Consider the following 21,651-nt stretch of genomic DNA (forward strand, 5'->3'; position numbering starts at 1 on the left):
GAAGGAAGGTTGGGCAATCCTACTTCCATAGTGATACTGCCTCGGAAACCCAAGGAGGGGTCGCTATGAGTCGGGGCCGACTCAACGGCACACAACAACAACAACAACAACAGATATATCAAAGAATGGACACACACACAAAAATAATGGTAGTTTGATTTCAGGTGAGTTTTACTTTGTTTTATATATTTGAATGTATTGTTCACATTGTTTTATAATGAACATGTATTATTTATGTAATCAGTAAAAAGTTATGTTACCTGAAAAAATTATGAAGTAAAAATAAAGAAACCAAAAAACAAAAAAAACAAACTCACTGTTATTGAATCAGTTCTGACAAATAGCAACTCCCTTTGGGTTTCCGAGTTGGTAAATCTTTATGGAAGTAGATTGCCCAGTGTTCCTTCCGTGGAGTGGCTGGTGGGTTTGAACTGCCAACCTTCTGCTTAGGCACTACCTCACCAGAACAGGATGATTTATTCAGAAACAAATTTCATCATTAGGTAAAGTCACAAAGCTTAGAATGCCGGCCAGCTATAAAGAACCCTTTGTTGATCCATTCCTTAGAAAGGATTCTGGGAAGGAAGGTTGGGCAATCTACTTCCATAGTGACACTGCCTCGGAAACCCAAGGAGGGGTCGCTATGAGTTGGGGCTGACTCAACGGCAGTGAGTTTGGTTTTGGTTTTGTTCTTGATGTACATGCCCTACATGATCCTGTCTTTTCAGGACATATCACAGTCTGCTTTATATTAAAATTGGTTGTGCAGTGTTTGTGTTGGGTGGGAGCAGGGAAGTAGCTATATCTTTATGAGCTCTAGGAGGTTAGAAGTGTCTTATTTGTCTTTTATTTTTGAGACCTTGAACAAAAACAAGCACAGAATAAGTGCTCAATAAATATCTACGGATAAAATTATCTTTGGTATCTAACAGTAGTAATGACTAATTAGAATTTTAATATTTTAAACACAGTTTCTCCTATCAATGGCTATCAAATATTTCTTAATTTATTATAATTTCTGCATTTTACTTTGTTGTTGTTGTTATGTGCCGTCGAGTCGGCCCCGACTCATAGCGACCCCTCCTTGGGTTTCCGAGGCAGTATCACTACGGAAGTAGGATTGCCCAACCTTTCCTTCCGAGGAGTGGCTGGTGGGTTTGAACCGCCAGCCTTCTGGTTAGCAGTCAAGTGCTTTAGCCACTATGCTACCAGAGCTCCTGCATTTTACTTTAGTGAAGTGTAAAATTATGGAAACAACACTGAAGGCATGGTAACTGCATACTGGATAGATGCAACGCTTTCAGAATAATTTTCTAACTTCATTTGTGGTTAAACATGAATAAAGCAAAGCCATTTATGTTACAGAAACTCTCAATACATTTGAATATGGGCATTTGTCTATGAAAATACATATCACTACAGCCAACATCTTCCTTGTGCTCATGCAAGTGGGAACTCTGGCAGCGTAGTGCCTAAAGCACTTGACTGCTAACCAGAAGGCTGGTGGTTCAAATCCACCAGCTACTCCTCAGAAGGAAGGTTGGGCAATCTACTTCTGTAGTGATACTGCCTCGGAAATCCAAGGAGGGGTTGCTATGAGTCGGGTCCGACTCGATGGCAAATAACAATAACAACAACATGCAAAGTCCAGACAATTAGAAAATGACAAGCAAGATATTCTGGGTGAAACTCAAACTGCCTCTCTCTCCTTTTTATTTTTGTATTTTTTATTTTGCATCTGAGTTTCTTTACCAAGTTAATTTTCAATTTTATTTGTGTTGTGGGAAAATATACTGAAAGTATTTTTGCTGAGACTTGATTGTGACCTTCTATATTGCAGAATCATGTATAATTATAAGAGCTACATTTGGGGTAATGGCTAAAGATAGAGCTGTCTAATTGGAAAGAATTTGGCTCTGGGCTGCCTTTTGCTCTTCCCGCTGGTTCTGCCTAAAATTGTTTAGTTTCTCACTGGTCATGGAGACCCACAGTGCATTAATTTCATCCTTACATATCCTGGTGATACACTAGAGTGGATAACCACATTAAAATTTGTAGAAAGGAGATCTTTCTGCTACATTTCCTCTTTTTATCTGTCTGTGTCTGATATTTTTCTGGATTTCAGCTTTCTGTATGTGCCCTTGTACTTAGACCCTCTCTACCTAGATTGACAAGTTTGGTTCCTACTTCACTGAAAATTCATTTGAACTCTCTATTTAACCTCATTCATTGCATAAAAAAAAAGATGACTGAGGTCTTTCTGAAATTAAACTCAGATTAAATTTAAACTCAAGTTAAATTAAACTCGAGTTAAACTTAGATTTTCATCTTGTTCATAATTAGTGTGAAGACCCCTTAAAAAACATTTCATGGTCCAGTATGTTTGGATAACACTGAGTTTAACAAAAACAAACTTTTTTTTTTTTTTTTTTTTTAACGGTAGGATTTCTCAGAACCTTTAATATTAAGTTGTGTGGTGCATGTCTCCAAAGAGTGATTTACCATGTAGAGTGTTTCTCAAACTTACTTTATTGGTGATAAAGTTGCCAGAATCCTATTCTAAAAATGACTTTAGGAGATACTGACCTAGATTGTATGGGACATATTCAACTGTTCAGAGAAGTTACATAAGTAACAAATTTATTTTAAAGTGAATGACTTAAGTTGTGATATACAAACATCTAAAATATCATGAAACCAGATGCATTTTTCTAATACATGTTACATAAATATTTGGTAAAATATTTGACAGTGTGTCACTTAAATACATTTGAGTCCCAGCATTAGGATTCTGGATGACACTGGCATGATGTTGAGAAAATGGGAAATTGGAGTTAGGCTGATCTACAATTTACTGACTTGAGTGATGCTGGAAAGTGTTTTAACCTCAAAAAGAATAAATGTCCTTTTCTATAAACTTAGGAAGAGAATTATCTCTAGTGTTAGGATTGAATGGATGGAATAAGATTATGGTAGATGTTATTATTATTAATACTGTTCTTATTAATGATATTCCCTTACTATATGACTAAGGTCTCTGGGTAGCACAAGTAGTCTACCCACATCTACTAACACAAAGGTTGATGGTTTAGATTCCCCCAATGGTGCCTTTTGTAAAGATTATAGACAAGAAAATTCTGTGGAGCAGTTCTACTCTGTAATACATGAGGTTGCCATGAACAGAATCAATTCAACAGCAACACATTTGATTTGGAGATTATATAACTTGATCAATATATTGATTAACAGTGAATGATTTGCTTCCAGGTCACACACATGGTTGTCATCTAACCAGATGCCACAAGCTGATTCTGACTCATGGTGATCCATGTGTTTCACAGTAGAAATCCATAGGGTTTTCAATGCCTGATTTTTCTGAAATAGGCACCTCTAGAGGGATTTAAACAGTCCTCCTTCTGGTTAGCAGTCTAGCATATGAACCATTTACACTACCCAGGGGCAACTATCTGGCCAACTGATTGGAAGAGATCCATATTTGTGCCCATTCTAAAGAAAGGTGATCCAATAGAATGTGGAAATTATTGAACAGTATCACTAATATCATACACAAGTAAAATTTTGCTGAAAAAAATTTAAAAATAGCAGTATATTGACAGGAAGCTTTCAGAAATTGAAGGTGGATTCAGAAGAGGAAATGAAATGAGGGATTTCACTGCTGATATCAGATGGATCTTAGCTGAAAGCAAAGAATACCAAAAGATGTTTACTTGTGTTTTATTGACTATACAAAGACATTTGACTGTCTGGATCATAGCAAATTATGGATAATGTTGAGAAGAATGGGAATTCCAGAACATTTAATTGTGTTCATGAAGAATCTGTACATAGACCAAGAGGCTGTCATTCAAACAGAACAAGGGGATACTACATGGCTTAAAATCAGGAAGGATGTGTGTCAGGGTTGTATCCTTTCATCACACTTATTCAATCTGTATGTTGAGCAAATAGTATGAGAAGTTGGACTATGGGAAGAAGAACATGGCATGAGGATCAGAGGAAGGCTCGTTAACAACCTGAGATATGCAGATGGCACAACCTTGCTTGCTGAAAGTGAAGACGACTTGAAACATTTATTGACAAAGATCAAAGACTATAGTTTTCTGTATGGATTACAGATTTACATAAAGAAAATTAAAATTCTCTCAAATGGACCAAGAAGCAGCATCATAATTAACGGAGAAAAGATTGCACTTGCCAGGGAATTCATTTTACTTTGCTCTACAAACAACACCCATGGAAACATCAGTCAATAAATCAAATGTTGGGTTACACTGGGAAAATCTGCCACAAAAAACTTCTTTATAGTGTTAAGAAGCAAAGATGTCACTTTGAAGACTAAGGTACATCTAACCCAACTCAAGGTATTTTCCATAGCTTCACATGCATATGAAAGCAGACAATAAATAAAGAAGATTGAAGAAGAGTTGATGCCTTTGACTTAATGCTAGCAAAGAACACTGAAAAATTTTTGGAGGGCCAAAACTGGTAGGGATGGCCAGGAGGAAGTGGTAGACAGCTTTTTGGAGGGCCAGAATTGGGAGGAAAGGCTGAGAAGTGGGAGTAGAGCAGAACTGATAGGGAGTGGAACATCTAAGGGAGACAAACTCCTCTGTCAGTTTGTCATCCTGTGGTGGCTTTGTGTTGCTGTGAGGCTGGAGGCTGTGCCACCAGGTTTTCAAGTGCCAACAGGGTTAGCCATAGTGGTCAGATTACAGCGGACCATCCAGCATAAGGCAGACTCAGAAGAAGGACGGGGCCATCCACTTCTCAAAGAATTGGCCATTGAAAACCTTATGAATGATAATGAAACACTGTCTGATATATTACTGAAAAATAGTCCTGAAGCACTGTCTGATGTAGTGCCAGAGGATGAGCCCCTCAGGTCGAAAGGCACTCCAAATATGACTAGGAAAGAGCTTTCTCCTTAGAATAGAGCTGACCTTAATGATATGGATGGACTAAAGCTTTCAAGACCTCCTTTTGCTGATGTGACACAACTCAAATTGAGGAGAAACAGCTGCAAAAATCCATGAATAACTGGAACATGGAATGTATGAAGTATGAATCTAGGAAAATTGGAAGTTGTCAAAAATGAAAAGGAACACATAAAGATCAATATCCTAGGCACTGGTTTGCTGAAAAGGACTGGTTTTGGACATTTTGAATCAGACAACCATATGATCTACTATGTCAGGAGTGACAAATTGAAGAGGAATGGTGTGGCATTCATTATCACAAAGAATGTTTAAAGATCTATCCTGAAGTACGATGCTGTCAGTGACAGGATAATATCCATATGCCTATGAGGAAGACCAGTTAATATTACTGTTATGCAAATTTATGCACCAACCACCAAAGCAAAAGATGAGGAAATTGAAGATTTTTACCGACTTCTGCAGTCTGAAATTGAATGAACATGCAATCAAGATGTGTTAATTATCACTGGTGAATGGAATGCAAAAGTTGGAAACAAAGTACAATCACCCATGGTTGGAAAATATGGTTTTGGTGACAGAAACGATGCTGGAGATAACATGATAGAATTTTGCAAGACCAACGACTTATTCATTCCAAATACCTTTTTTTTCAACAACACAAATAGCAGTTATACACGTGGACTTTGCCAGACGTAGTACACAGGAACCAGACTGACTACATCTGTGGCAAGAGGCAATGGAGAAGCTTAATATCTTCAGCCAAAACAAGGCCAGGAGCTGATTGTGGAATAGACAATCAACTGCCCATATGCATGTTCAAGTTGAAGTTCAAGACAATTAAAACAAGTCCACAAGAGTCAAAAGATGACCTTGATTTTGTCCCTCCTGAATTTAGAGACCATCAAAAGAATAGATTTGATTCACTGAACACCAATGACTGAAAGCTAGAAGAATCATGGGATGACATCAAGAACATCATCCATGAAGAAAGCAAAACATCATTAAACAGACAGGAAAGGAAGAACAGACCAAAGCAGATATCAGAGGAGACTCTGAAACTTTCCCTAAAATGGAGAGTAGCTAAAGCAAATGAAAGAATCAATAGGATAAAAGAGCTGAATAGAAGATTTCAAAGAGCAGCTCAAGAAGACAAAGTCAATTATTATAATGAAATGTGCCAAGAGTTGGAATTAGAAAACCAAAAGGGAAGAACATCCTTGGCATTTCTCAAGCTGAAAGAACTGAGGAAAACATTTAGCTTCTAATTGCAATATTGAAAGATTCCATGGGCAATATGTTGAATGATGCAGGAATCATCAAAAGAAGCTGGATGGAATATACAGTCACCATACCAAAAATAAATGGTAGATTATCATCCATTTCAGGAGGTGACATATGATCAAGAACCAATGGTATTGAAGGAAGAAGTCAAAGTTGCACTGAAGGAATTGGCAAAAAAAAAAAAAAAAAAATCTCTGGGAATTGATGGAATACCACTGAGATGTTTCAACAAATGGATGCCCCACTGGAGGCACTTACTTGGCGATGCCAAGAAATTTGGAAGACAGCTACCTGGCCAACTGACTAGAAGAGTCAGTTATTTGTATCCATTCCAAAGAAAGGTGATCCCACAGAATGTGGAAATTATCAAACAATATCATTGATATCACAAGCAAGTAAAATCTTACTGAAGTTAATTCAAAAGCAGTTGCAGCAGTATGTTGACAGAGAACTTTCAGAAATACAACATAGATTCAGAAGGGAATGTGGAGTGAGGGATATCATAGCTAATGTCAGATGGATCTTGGCTGAAAGCAAAGAATACCAGAAATATTTTTACCTGTGTTTTATTGACTATGCAAAGGCATTCAATTGTGTGGATCATAACAAATTGTGGATAACTTTGAGAGAATGGGAATTCCAGACCACTAAATTGTACTCATGAGAAACCTGTACATAGACCCAGGACACTGTCGAACACAACAAGGGGATACTTCATGGTTTAAAATCAGGAAAGGAGTGTGTCAATGTTGTATCCTTTCACCATATTTATTCAACTATGTTGAGCAAATAATCTGAGAAGATGGACTATATGAAGAAGAATGTGGGATCAGGATTGGAGGAAGGCTAATTAACAACCTGAGATATGCAGATGACACAATTTTGCTTGCTGAAAGTGAGGATGACTTGAAGCACTTACTGATGAAAATTAAAGACTACAATCTGCAGTATTGATTACACCTCAATATAAAGAAAACAAAAATCCTCACAACTAGACCAACAAACAGCATCACGATAGATGAAGAAAAGATTGAAGTTGTCAAAAACTTCATATTACTTGGTTCTACAATTGATACCAGTGGACAGCAGTCAAGACTTCAAAAAATGTATTACTTGGGCAAATCTGCTGCAAAAGACCTCTTTTAAGCACTGAAGAGCAAAAATATCCCCATGAAGACTAGGATGCGCTTAACCCAAGCCATGGTATTTTCAATTCCCTCATCTGCATGTGAGAGCTGGACAATGAATAAAGAAGAGAGAAGAAGAGTTGATGATTTTGAGTTGTGGTATTGGCAAAGAATGCTGAAGGTACCTTGGACTGCTAAAAGGACTAACAAATCTGTCCTGGGAGAAGTACAGCCAGAATGCTCCTTGGAAGTGAGAATGGCCAGACTTTGTCTCTCCTACTTTGGTCATGTAGTCAGAAAGGACCGTTCTCTGGAGAAGGATGTTATGCTTGGTAAAGTGGAGGGTCAATGCAAGAGGGAAAGGAGCTCAATGAGATGGATAAACATGGTGGCTGCACCTATGGGCTCAGGTATAGTAGGGATAGTGAGGCTGGCACAGGATCAGGCAGTGTTTCGTTATGTTGTACATAAGGTCACTATGAGTTGGAGATGACTTGATAGCACATATCAACAACAACAGCCAGAATGAACAAATCTGTCCTGGAAGGAGTTTAGCCAGAATGTTCCTTGGATGTGAGAATGGCGAGACTTCATCTCATCTCCTTTTGCCATGTTGTCACAAGGGACCATTCCCTGTAGAAGAATCATGCTTGGTAAAGTAGGGGGTCAACGAAAAGGGAAAAGATTCTCAACAAGATGAATTGTTACAGTGGCAGTAGGAATACATTCAAGCATAGCAAGAATTGTAAAGATGGCGCAAGACTGGGAAGTGTTTCATTCTGTTGTACATAGGGTAGCTGTGAGTAAGAGTCAACTCATTGGCACCTAAAAACAACATCAAGAACACTTACCATCTGCTATCTTAGATATATGTGAAATTATAGAAATCATCAAGAGACTGGCTCAGTCTGAATAAAGAATACTTTTTTTAGATATTTTTTCTTTGGATCAGTACAGTAAACCAATGCTACTTACTTTCTTTTAGGCACTGTAAAGTAGTACAAAATATTGACTATTACCTTTTTTGTCATGACACAACCAAACAATACATTTGTTAAATCTAATTGATGGTAACCTTGATGTTGTTAATACATTTTATTTTTGTCTTTTGGTTTGTTAATGGATTTTTAAAGTTTTGTTTTGCTAGAACAATGTTAAAACATTCCAACATATTACACCCTAGATGGGATGGTCATGTTAATTTCCATGGTTACTCTCAACCAACATCCTGGTTGTACTTTTTTGCCTTATTCATCTTTCAATTAATTACTTGTTGTATCAGTACTGGAATACATTTCACTTTGTAATACATTTCACTTTGAACCTATATAGGGTATTATCCATTCCCTAAAATTCATAATTCATTTGAAATTTTCTAATTAATTTTTGAAGAAATATCCATGTCTGTGTGTACATATATATGTTAGGCTATACTGAAAAATAGTAACACATAAAAGGTCATAGCATCTAAGTAAATGGTTTCCACCATAGTTGGTGTTGACAAAATAATCTACATGGAATATAAGAGTACAATAGAAAGTCAATACTCTGAGGGGAAATGCAATTTAATAAAGAATTAAAATTAGAAGTTAAAAGATTAAATATTATTACTAACATAATTAATTTCTCTAATAACCAAATAACCTCTATTTGAATTTTTTTTCATACAAATAAAAAAATCAAGATTGGAAAACAACACTTAGGAATCAGCAAAATTATTTGACTTCTAACAGTATGTTAGCTAGAGTCATTAAATTTTAATAAAAAGACATATGCTGTTGTCTGGGAAACAGATATTGAAGGAGCAGGGAGGATGGGATCTCATCATAAAAAGAGGCTTAAGAAGTGACAGCCAATAGGTGATGATAGTTCTAAAGACAAGGGCTGTATGAAGAGATGAATCCTTTATATTCACGAAATAAAGTCTTCTTAAAATCTTAGAACATCATTAGACTTTCAAATAATGCACAAAGACAATTTATTTTTATTACATGGCAAAGGATAAAAGTTACTATCGCTAGACTTAAAATTGTGTAAATGAGGAGTATCTGTAGACATAATGCTTTAATTTTTGTAGCTTATCTTAATTTCCTAATAAGAAGTTCCCATTCAATGGTATAGATGATCATAGAAATTACATTGCACAGAATGAACTGTTGAATATTATGTCTTCTAAAAACACACACAACCTCATTTGCCTTATTATTCTTGGTGCTATATAAAATGAAAACATGTTGTCATTCTTATATCAATCTGGCCACACCAGCTATCCTAATATAATCAAAACCCAGCACAGTGGAAGTCTGAATGAGGAAAACTGAAAGAACTATTCCTTGTTTTTTTCTACTCCGAACATAAATAAGCTTTCCTGAGCTGAGTTTTATCTGTGAAAGAGGATAAATCAAGGGCATTCTGTATTTGGTTGTTATGGATCCAGCTTAAGTAAATTATACGGAGAGAATGCTATTGAATGAAATTGAAGTTTAATGTTCAAAAGAATGACTTAGAGAATGATGGTAAATACGTGGAATTATTTATTATCTGTCCAGCCTGCAAATAGCATGCTGTTATTTAACTTCCTTGAAAGTTGTTAATGGGATCCAAAAGTATGAGCACAAATAGCCAAGTGTGAGCCTCAGAGCTGATGATGAATTTCTGGCATCAGAATAAGATTTCTTGTTTGTTTTGGTTTTGTGGATGTTAATGGATATTAAGATAATTATCAGAGAGCCAATTTTAAGAAGGAAAAATTGGAAATAATAAACAAGCATATAAATAGAACTATATAGTAGGAAGCCTAATGTACCCCTTTGAAGGAATATGAACAAAGTTAGAGAAGGGAATAAAACTCAGGGAGACCTTTATTTTCTTTTCAGAATTTCCTTTAAAGAATGGCAAATGTTAATAGAAATATGCACAGGGACCACAAGCACACCTACCTTTTCCAGAAGCTGGCGAAGCTGTCTACTTTTGGCATCCCGGGAACAAAGGTTTTGTTCTGGAGCAACCACGGTGCAAATGCATCGTCCATCAGGATCCTGTGCTGAACTGTAGACTTGCCACCCTTCTTTGGGGCTAATCTGAGTCTGTGAAAAAGGATGACAAACACATAAACCACACGCTCCCATTATAGGATGTAGCATTTGAATCAATGTATCTTTTTGATAACAACAGTTTATGTATTTGTTCTTTAAAATTAAAAGAGAACAGTTAAACTGACATAGGCAGCATTTCTTCATTCAATTACACTTTCCCATCCCTATCCAGAAGATCTTTCCCTTTCATGCTTTAAGTCCCACATTATTAACTATTTATTGATGTGACACAACTTCCTAAATTTTGTTTTTGTTATATTTTGTCAATTTAATGCAACTTTAGTAGCATCATATAAGTGCCGAATCATATATGACCAGTCCTTTTACACAAGGTCTATTAGTTCATCCTTCTCAACAGTAAATGATAATCAGCAGGAGTTTTTTTTTTTTTCCTGATTACTCTTTATGTACTATATTCTGAAGCAAAGCCATGTTCCAAGGAGCTCCCTATGCATTTAAGGCACAATTATTAATAAATACAGAATTATATCCTATGAAGACACAGAGTAAAATAATTATATTAGCACTGCTTTACTTTGCAAAGGATGCAGGATCCCAGAGGAATTAAAGATAGTATTTTGTCCTAGCCTGCCATATTTATCTTCCCAAATTATCACTGTGCACACATCACACAATCTTCCTAAAACACTAGCCCAAAGTTGGGTTGAAGTTCCAGTGATATCTGCCTCCTATTTATGTTTCTAGTCTTACCTCCTGTAGTTTCCAACAGGGACCTTCTGTCCCTGTTGAATAGCTAAACTGGTCTATGTGTGTCTTTCAAACATACTAGAGTGATTCATGTTTTTGTAGGGGGCTCATTTTACTTCTTTTGTTTGGAACACCTGCTTTATAAATTTTCAATTTACTCAGACTTTGGCAATTTCTGAAGACTTGTTCTGTACCATTCGTTAGTTATTTAATGTGCATTGTCTACTTGTCTTTTGTAGGTCTTATTTCAACAATTAGGAGCTCTGGTGGAGTAGTGCCTAAGGCACTTGACTACTAACCAAAAGGCTGGCTGTTCAAACCCACCAGCTGCTCCTTGGAAGGAAGGTTGGGCAATCTACCTCTGTAGTGATACTGCCTTGGAAACCCAAAGAGGGGTTGCTATGAGTTGAGTCTGACTCGACGGCACATAACAACAACAACAACAACAATTTCAACAATTAACTTATATTCAGATACATTAGATATTTCTTATCTGTCAAATCAAGTATATTATATTAATTATAAAAATAAGTATCTTTTTTAGGGGGGGAGCCTAGTACTTTTTCAGGAAATATTGAACTTGGCACATATACTCTTCTTTGTCCAAACAGAATTTGTTTTAGATTCCATGATGTGCCACCCAGAAAGACATTCATCCTTCAGCTTTTGGAGTATTGGCAGTTTAGGATTCAGTTGAATCTCTCTTTGGAGATTACCTAGGCGGAAAAATACAGCCTTGCTGAAGATCAAGCCCTTCCCCAGGGCAGCCCGCACCCACTGACTTGCTGATACAGGGTAGAAAGGCCTGGCCCTCTTGCCCCAACTCAGGAAAATATGAAGAGTCACCTCAGCTCCAGATCTTCCACTGGGGTTAGCTGAGGCCTCTGTCACAGTTCTATCACAGGAAATCCAAATTCCTCCTCTGCCCAGTCCTGCTCTTCTTTACCACCTGTCCCACAAGTGTTGCCAAGGCCACCCCTCAATAAACCTCCCCAAACCCTTGGACACTAATCTCAGTTTTAGAGTTTTTTCCTAGAGAACCTCACTTGTAACAAAGGTATTAAGCAATTTCAGTCAGCTGGTTATTTACTTGGGATGTAGTTTATAGTGGACATCTGTTGTTGTTGTTGTTAAGTGCCGTCGAGTCGTTTCTGACTCATAGCGACCCCATGCACAGCAGAATGAAACATTGACCTATCCCGCACCAGCCCCACAATCCCTGCTATACTGGAGCCCATCATTGCAGCCACCGTATCAATCCATCTTGTTGAAGGCCTCCCCCTCTTTCGTTGACCCTCCACCCTACCAAGCATGACATCCGTCTCCAGGGAATGGTCCCTCCTTACAACATGACCAAAATAGGTGAGACGAAGTCTGGCCATTCTTGCTTCCAAGGAGCATTCTGGCTGCACTTCCTCCAGGACAGATCTGTTAGTTCTTTTAGCAGTCCATGGTACTTTCAGCATTCTTCTCCAGCACCACAACTCAAAAGCATCAACTCTTCTTCGGTCTTCCTTATTCATTGTCCAGCTCTCACATGCATACGAGGCGATTGGAAATATCATGGCTTGTGTCAGGCGCACCTTAGTCCTCAAGGAGATATCCTTGCTCCTCAGCACTTGAAACAGTTCCTTCGCAGTTGACTTTCCCAATGCTACACGTCGTCTAATGTCCTGACTGCTGCTTCCATTGGCATCGATTGTAGAACCAAGCAACGTGAATTCCTTGACAACCTCAATCTTCTCTCCATTTCTTGTGATGCTGCTCATTGGTCCAGTTGTGAGGATTTTTGTTTTCTTTATATTGAGACGTAATCCATACTGCAGACTGTATTTTTCAACCTTCATCAGTAGGTGCCTTAAGTCATCCTCACTTTCAGCAAGCAAAGTTGTATCGTCTGCATATCTCAGGTTGTTAATGATTCTTCCTCCAATCCTGATACCACGTTTTTCTTCGTACAATCCAGCTTCTCGGATTATTTGCTCAGCATATAGATTGAATAAGCGTGGAGAAAGGATACAACCCTGACGCACTCCCTTCTTGATTTTAAACCATGTAGTGTCCCCTTGTTCTGTTCGAATGACAGCCTCCTGGTCAAGGTACAGATTCCTCATGAGTACAATCAAGTGCTCGGGAATTCCCATTCTTCTCAGTGTTATCCATAATTTGTCATGATCCACACAATCAAATGCCTTGGCATAGTCAATAAAACACAAGTAAACATCTTTCTGGTATTCTTTGCCTTGAGCCAAGATTCATCTGACAACAGCTATGATATCCCTTGTTCCACGTCCTCTTCTGAATCCGGCTTGAACCTCTGGAAGTTCTCTGTCAATATACTGCTGCAAATGTTTCTGAATTATCTTCAGTAAGATCTTACTTGCATGCAATATTAATGATATTGTTCTGTAATTTCCACATTCTGTGGGATCACCTTTCTTTGGAATGGGCACAAATATGGATCTCTTCCAGTCAGTTGGCCAGGTAGCTGTCTTCCAAATCTCTTGGCATAACTGAGTGAGTGCCTCCAATGGGACATATGTTTGTTGAAATATCTCAATCGGTATGCCATCAATTCCCGGAGCCTTGTTCTTCGCCAGTTCTTTCATTGCAGCTTTGACTTCTTCCTTCATTACCATTGGTTCTAGATCATATGCCACTTCCAGAAATGGATGAAGATGGACATCTAGGTGATCCTAAAAGGATTCACTCAAATCAATATTTAGGGGACAGACTGTGGTTCTTTTATTGTAACCAATTCATAACATCATCTTTAATTTTTTTTTCCAGATAAAAATTCCCCTGGTTTATTTTAGGCCAAGAATTTTGTTTTCTTGTTTCAGATGCTGGGTAAATTTAAAATTATGTTTAAGAAGGAAAATTCAGCCTACATAAATGAATCTATGAACATCATTTGCTGTGGCCCTTCTTCAGGGGATAATATCATAAGGCCTCTAATTTTCAATCAAAAGAAAAACAACAAAAAGAAAACACCTTAGTGCCGTGGAGTCAACTGTGATTCATAACAACTCCTCCTTGGGTTTCCTACGTGGTATCTCTGTGGAAGTAGATTGCCCATTCTTCCTTCCGAGGAGTGACTGGTGGGTTTGAACCGCCATTAGCTATCTCAGAAGCCCAAGGAGGAATCACTATGTATTGGATTCGACTCCACAGCAGTTTTTTCTCTTTGAATGTTGGGACGCAGAAATATTAGGATCTCATAACAATTAAAGAGCCCTGGTGGTACATTAGTTAAGTTCTAGGCTGCTAACCAAAACATCAATAGTTCAAACCCACTAGACCTCTGTTGGAGAAAGATGTAGCAGTGTAGCAGTTTGCTTCTTTAAAGATTATAGTCTAGAAAACTCTATGGAGTAGTTCTATTATGTCACATGGAATTGATATGAGTTTGAATTGACTCCATGGCAATGTTTTTTTTTTTTTTTTAATAACAATTTGGATCTTTCTTTAGTCCATAGGATAGAATAAAGATTTTTCAGGGAAAAATCAGAACTAGGCAAACAGGCAAGCAAAAAAAAAAAATAAAATAAAACATCTGTAAATACTTAGAATCTAGGTAGAATCAATCAGAGTGTTGCTGAGTAATTAGACATTGTGAAGCCATCTAAGACATATACTAATACATAGTCTGAGTTCTGCTTTGATTAGATTATCAGAAAGTACTTAAGTAGTATTAGTTTAGCTCTGTGAAAACACATTCATGGAGAGCTATATTTTTTTATAGCTGACTGATATAAGAAATGATTATATAAAGAAAATTCTTCTTTACATGGTTAAAAGAGAAGAACTGTCCATTGGAATAAAAACTCATATTGCTGGATTCTCTTTCATATTTTCTGTTATCAGATGACATCTATGCTATATCATATACTTCTCTTTTTGATTGTCACTACTCTCATATAAAATTACTGCTTATATACAGTAAGCCATCTTAATTTCTGACACGATTCTTTCCAGATGTTTTCTGATTTTTCTTTTAAATATTTTTTCAGTTGTCCTATTGTAGAAATTACTTCAAAGTAGAATTATGTAAATCCAAGACCAAAACCAAACTCACTGCTGTCAAGTGGGATCTGACTTATAGCAACCCCTCCTTGGGTTTTTGAGGTGGTATCACTATGGAAGTAGATTGCCCAACCTTCCTTCTGAGGAGTGAGTGGTGGGTTTGAACCACCAGCCTTCTGGTTAGCAGTCAAATGCCTTAGGCACTATACCACCAGAGCTCCCTAAACTCAATACACAGGCTATTTTAAAGCCTTCAATGATAATTAATGTAGGTTATCGATAGGCATTCAATAATAACCACGAACAAATATTGAGGAAGTTTTAAATTATACCTAACTACATAATCAGTTACTAAAGACAAGGTCATTATGCAAAAATCAGCATTATATTTAAATGGAGGATGACCACATCAGATCACAAAATGCCAAATTATATTACATAACTATCAAATTCCATCATTAGATAATTGTCAAATCACTTAGAATCATGGCCCAGCCAAGTTGACACATAATCTAAACAATGCAGCCAGTGTTACTCTCACCTTGTACCTCGGTGTTCATTACTGCCAGATGTATATCATTACTACAAGAAATATTCAGACAGTAGATATCTTACTATTGGCATAAATGTGAAATGTTAGAGATAACAAGATAGCTGTTAAGTGATGACAGGGTATATGTACTCAAGAAATTGATAAAGATGTCATGTTCCTTGTCCTCGAGCTACAATGAAAAGCAAATGGTACAGGCTTATCTTTTTAGTCTCCTCTTTTCTGACTCATTTCTTTAGATAGTTCATGTGTTGTTTTTGTTCATAGCCATTGAGTCAATTCTGACTCATGATGATCCCATGTCTGCAGAGTAGAATGAAAGGACTTTTGATGGCTGTGACTTTTTGGAAACAGATTGCTAGAGTTTTCTTCTGAGATGGATTCAAACTGCCAATTTCCAGAGAGTACACCAGTGCTTAACCATTTGCACCAATCAAGGACTCCATAGATAGTTCACAGAAGTCTTTTAAGTTGCCTTTTGTTTCTGGGGTCAGCCTCATTAACATTCCCCCCTTCCATTTCCTTCACCCATTCTCTCTAGCAAGGAGCTCTGGTGGTGGAGTGCCTAACATTTTTGACTGCTAACCAGAAGGCTGGCAGTTCAAACCTACCAGCCATTCCATGGAAGGAAGATGGGGCTCTGCCTCAGAAACCCAAAGGGAGTCATTATGAGTTGGAATCTACACGATGGCAGTGTGTTTGGTTTGTGGTTTATTCTTTCTAGCACTGATGCCTGCATATCCAATGAGGAGAGAAAATGTATTTTAAATCATATATTATTGGAATCAGATAGGATCCTAAAGATTAATGAGACATCCATTTCATATTGAAGAAGAAAAATACTAACATTATCTGCAGAGTGGAGATAGAAACATCTTAACAGAGTAGTTTCAATGATCTAATTAAAGATTTAAGGTAACAGTATGGGATTAACATATCTAGATGGAGGTCTTGTAGCTTCTGCTAGGCTTTTCTAACATTGGACACAAGTCTCAAATATGTCAGAAACTGAATCTTGTCACTAGAATAAATGTAGCTTTGGGATAAAGGAGCAGGGTCACTCAATTATAATATTAAAATATCTTTAACAGCAGTGCAAACAGTAATTATTAAACCTGGCAGCATTAATATTGATGTTCACTTGCCAAGTGTTTGGCTACCCAGTGAGAAGCTTATCATGAAAGGGCAATTTGTCAGTTGTTCTCTGGAATGAGGGAAGCAGGGAAGGTGAAACAAGTTTGGATGTTCATTTAGAATTCTCTCTGACGTGTCAGCTTAATAAAAGTAAAGACTCCAGCCTTGTTTGTACTTTCAGTTGTCTTCCTGTAAGAATCATTGAGAAGAGTCATGACCTTTTCTAGTCCAGAGTTACTCTGAATGATCTACACTATAAAAAAAGGCTACTCTTTGGCATGAAAAAGGTAACTCAAAAGAGAAGCTAATGTAAGAGCATTTGACAATCCTGTGGGTTTTGATGGAGACTTCTGTGTCCAGGTCAATGATAATTAAGCTGTATGACAGTTTCAAGCACTCCCTTTTAAGAAACCAGTGCTGACATTGAAAAGAAGATCAAAATAAAACCAACTGAGACTTCGGGTGGAAGGACATATATAAATGATTTTTGAATAGCTATCTTAGGTAGGTATCTGGTAGTGTAGTGCCTAAAACACTTAACTGCTAACCAGAAGGCTGGCGGTTCAAACCCACCAGTCACTCCTTGGAAGGAAGGTTGGACAATCTACTTCCGTAATGATACTGCCTTGGAAACCCAAGGACGAGTTGCTATGAGTAGGGTCCGACTTGATGGGAAATAACAACAACAACATGAGATATCTAAGTACTAGGCTTCACCGAGGTTCCGAAAATGCTCTGAGGGTTATCGTCATTATGTATGAAGAGGGATTTCAGATAAATATGAGAGAAGACCTGCTCTGATGCAAACTTATAGGAACAGTTATTCAAGTGTCAATGAAACACATGAAATAGTAACAAGAAACATTTATGGAGTTCTTGGCAGTTCCTATTCTTACCGTCTATGGAGTTCTTGGCAGTTCGTATTCCTTAACGTCAGTGAGCATCACAATAACTTGTGGACTCAGTACTGTTATTCTGCCCATTATACAGATGAAGAAAGTGAGACTTAAAATAAGGAACTTGCTTTAAGTCATTCAGAGAGAAATTTGCAAAGCTGGGATTTGTATTCTCGTGATCTAATTTCAAAGCCACTACACTGTACCACCAGTTACCTGAAATCCCCCTTCATACATAATGATGATAACCCTTATAGCATTTTCTGAACCTCAGTGGAGCCTAGTACTTGGATTTGGAGGGTGCATACAGTTTGCTACAACCCAAAAATTTGCTAATCACAGTGATTACTGACAGTTCTCTTTGAACCTTTTGTGTTAATTAGAAGAACTAAATGAACTATGTAGCAGTTTTTAATATCATGAAACTCATGTAATATTTAAGAAAGCTCTAAATAGGGACAATTAAAATGATAATTTTAACAATTGGATTTCAAGTCTGGATTCTTTGATTATAATTTAATTACAAAGCTATGCTTTATAAATATAAAGTTAATGGGTGAGAGTTCCTCCAAAACTTCAGGGGCTTTGTACAATAAAAGAAAGATCTTGAGTTCTAAAGAGATAAAAAAATAACAATAAATAAAAATGAATGGTATTTCTGTAGCTTTTCTATATATAAAATATTTTTATTTATATTTAATTCTTCTATCCAATTATACTTCCGTAGTGAAACTGCCTTGGAAACCCAAGGAGGGGTCGCTGTGAGTCGGGTCCAACTTGACAGCACATAACAACAACAACAACATCCAATTATAAAACCTTTCTTCTTTTGAACCAACTGTCTTAAAAAATGGAATACCTGGGTAGTAAAATCAGTTAATGTGCTTGGTTGTTAACCAGAGGTTGATGGTTTTAGTCTAACCAGAAGCATCAGGAAGAAAAGCCTGGCAATCTACTGCCATAGAATGAGTTATTGAAAACCATAGGGAGCACATATCTACTCTGACACATATGGGGTCTGTTAGCTCTGGTGGTGTAGTACCTAAGGCACTTGACTGCTAACCAGAAGGCTGGCGGTTCAAACCCACCAGTCACTCCTTGGAAGGAAGAAGGGGCAATCTACTTCTGTAGTGATACTGCCTTGGAAACCCAAGGAGGGGTCGCTATGAGTCAGGTCTGACTCGGCAGTGTGTTGCTTTGTTGCAGCTACTGCTGTTATACCAGAAATGTCACAAAGAGTTAGCTTTAAAGAACAGAAACTTATTTTCTCACAGTTCAGGGGGCTAGAAGTCTGAATTCAAGGCACTGGTTCTAGTGGAAGGCTCTCCCTGTGTCAGCTTTTGAGGAAAATCCTTGCCTCAGCTTCTCTAGCCTCAGCATTCTTTGGATCCTTGATGATCTCCACATGGCATCTATTTTACCCCCACTCATGCTTGCTTTTTCTCTGTGCCTAATCTATTCTTTTTATATTTCAAACGTAACTAGGTTTAAGACACCCACACTGATGTAGCCTCATTAACATAACAAAGAAAAGCATATTCCCAAGTGGGAATATATCCATAAGTATTGCTGTCATTGTGTGTTATGCAGTCAATTCCAACTCATAGTGACCCTGTTGGACAGAGTAGAACTGCTTCATAGGGTTTCCTAGGCTGTAATGTTTACAGGAGCACATGGCACAGTCTTTTCTCCTGCTGGTGAATCTGAACTGCAAACCTTTGGGTTAGCAATGGAGTGCTTAACCTTTGCACTACCAGGGAACCTTATCCATAAGTTTAAAAGTTAGCATGTCAATATATATTTTCAAGGGACATAATTCAATACATAACAAGTCAATATGAGTTGGAATTGACTCAGCAGTAACTGGTTAATACTTAGAAATAGATGTTATTACTAAGGAGAAAACTGAAATGCGGAGGATTTAAGTATTTTTTTTTTCCCCCAACTCACCTCTTTAGTAAATGTTATATATGGTAATTATCAGTTTTCTCTAAGCTTAAACCCGAGCTCTTTATGCTCATCTCTGCTGATGAATGCAGTTAGATTGTCCATGTCCACACACCAATAACCATAAAAACTATGCATTAGAGACCAGAGCTCTCTGCAATTGATGGGAGGAGATTCACTCAGGCAGGTGGAGGACATTATCCAAATGATTCAGAGACAAGTAGCCACTGGCACTGCAGAAGAGTAATTAGCAGCAAAAGTTCAGCAAGAGGCCACAGGATATTCCTGTGGAAGGCACAGCTATCAAGTACCAGCCCCAGTAAAAGAACAGCAAAGCAAGAGGGTTCCAATCCCTTTAACAGAACAAAATAAACTGGATGAATACTGCTAGGTTTTATGTTTTAGGCTGTATTTCTGGAAATTTCACAGAAGTACAGACTGGAGCAAAAAGGAATAAGGTGTCTAGGTACTGAGACTGGCGGACATAGTGAGAAAAATAAAGCAGAAAGGAATCCACTTATTAAAACCTATTTGATTTAGAGGGGAGATTCATGAGTGATGAAAACCCTTTATATATTTTCTGTCTGAGGATAGGTTTGGTCCCAGGGAGTGAAATGTGGTTCAGCATGCTAATGGCTTTAGTTGTGGAGAGAGGAGAAATGTGAAGACAGGAATTAGAGAGATCTTGACAGACCATACTAAAAGAGGCTGTGTTCTGGAGGATGTGTTAATAAAGATGTCACTGCAGAGCAGTGTTCTCCCTATTTCTTATAAGTAAGTGTACTTGGAACTGAACTAAGAAACACATATTCTTCCCTCAAGATAACCTCAAGTTTCTAAGAGAAACAACAAATCAACACACAAAAGACCAAAGATGCCATTAAATTTAGATTGGTCACTTCTTTGGAAACCACAATGACATAGATTTAGAAAGGATTTTAGAAGTCATGTCTAGTCCTATCTCTTTCCACTCAGTGCACTGTCATATTCGTAATATAATATATGTGTGTGTGTGTCTCTGTGTGTGTATGTGTATATGTATGTATTTTCCTTGTGTTTACATTGTTTCTATGTTAGAGATGTCATGGCCTGATAGCCAACATCCTCCCTTGATGGAAAGCTTAGGGACTTGATGTGAATTTCTCTCTTTATAATTTTTCCCCTTTGGCCCTAGTTTTGCTTTAGGTACTTAAAACAAGAATAAATCTACTCTCTGATCTATGTGAAAATTCTTCCTTCAAAAAAGGCAATTATCACATTCTCTGTGCCTCTAAGATTTGCCATTCTGCTCTCTCACCCATCTCTACACCCTAATTTGTTTAGTTAGCCTATCACAAAATGGACATTGCCTAAGGATTTGGGATTTGGGCAATATGGAACAGTGAAGTCAAATATCTACGACTAAAAAGTCAGATGTCTAGGACTGAAAAGGAGGTTGTTAGTTGAAGGTAAGGAACTTAAGAGAGTATTCAGAGTTTGTTTCAGTGTATTCCATTTTATAGAACTTTAAGTTGACTAGCCCACTGAAGCTACACCCCCAACCCAGCTCATTGAAGTAGTTATTTATGAGGAAAACCCAGCTAGATGTTTGGAGATGCAGCAAAACAAATAGCTTCTGCCCACAGGCCCCTTCAAGGCTTCTTCCCACCACAGCGGTAGAGCTGAGTATTTGGGAACAGCTGGTGTCTGCTGAATGTTCTCTGCTTTTTTTATTTGCTCTTTTCTAGGTTCTTCCTGTAGTGGAGTCCACATCATAGGGATTTCTCAGAAGCTCAGCCTCAAGGGGAAGTTATTTTGCATCAGAGAGAAGTGCCTGAGGGAGCCTGAGCCTTTTGAGAGCTGAGGCTCCAGTCTTCTCTCATAAGTAGAGTCTTACAAAGGCAGAGAAGACCAGTTGATAGATAAGAGGGGGCAAAAAAAAAAAAAAAA

The 21,651-nt window shown here is 37.6% G+C and overlaps 1 protein-coding gene across 1 annotated transcript in view; it reads right to left on the bottom strand.

Annotated features, from left to right (window-relative positions):
- Window positions 1-21,651, bottom strand: part of OLFM3 (olfactomedin 3) — an 84,085-nt gene that overhangs the window by 58,235 nt on the left and 4,199 nt on the right. Inside the window, exon 2 of the mRNA XM_007936112.2 lies at window positions 10,306-10,452. Coding sequence (XP_007934303.1) covers window positions 10,306-10,452 — 147 coding nt within the window. The remainder of the gene's footprint in view (window positions 1-10,305; window positions 10,453-21,651) is intronic.

This window comes from Orycteropus afer, unplaced genomic scaffold, assembly GCF_000298275.1.
Source record: "Orycteropus afer afer isolate SDZICR_OR568_19922 unplaced genomic scaffold, OryAfe1.0 scaffold00033, whole genome shotgun sequence".
Taxonomy (NCBI): domain Eukaryota; kingdom Metazoa; phylum Chordata; class Mammalia; order Tubulidentata; family Orycteropodidae; genus Orycteropus; species Orycteropus afer.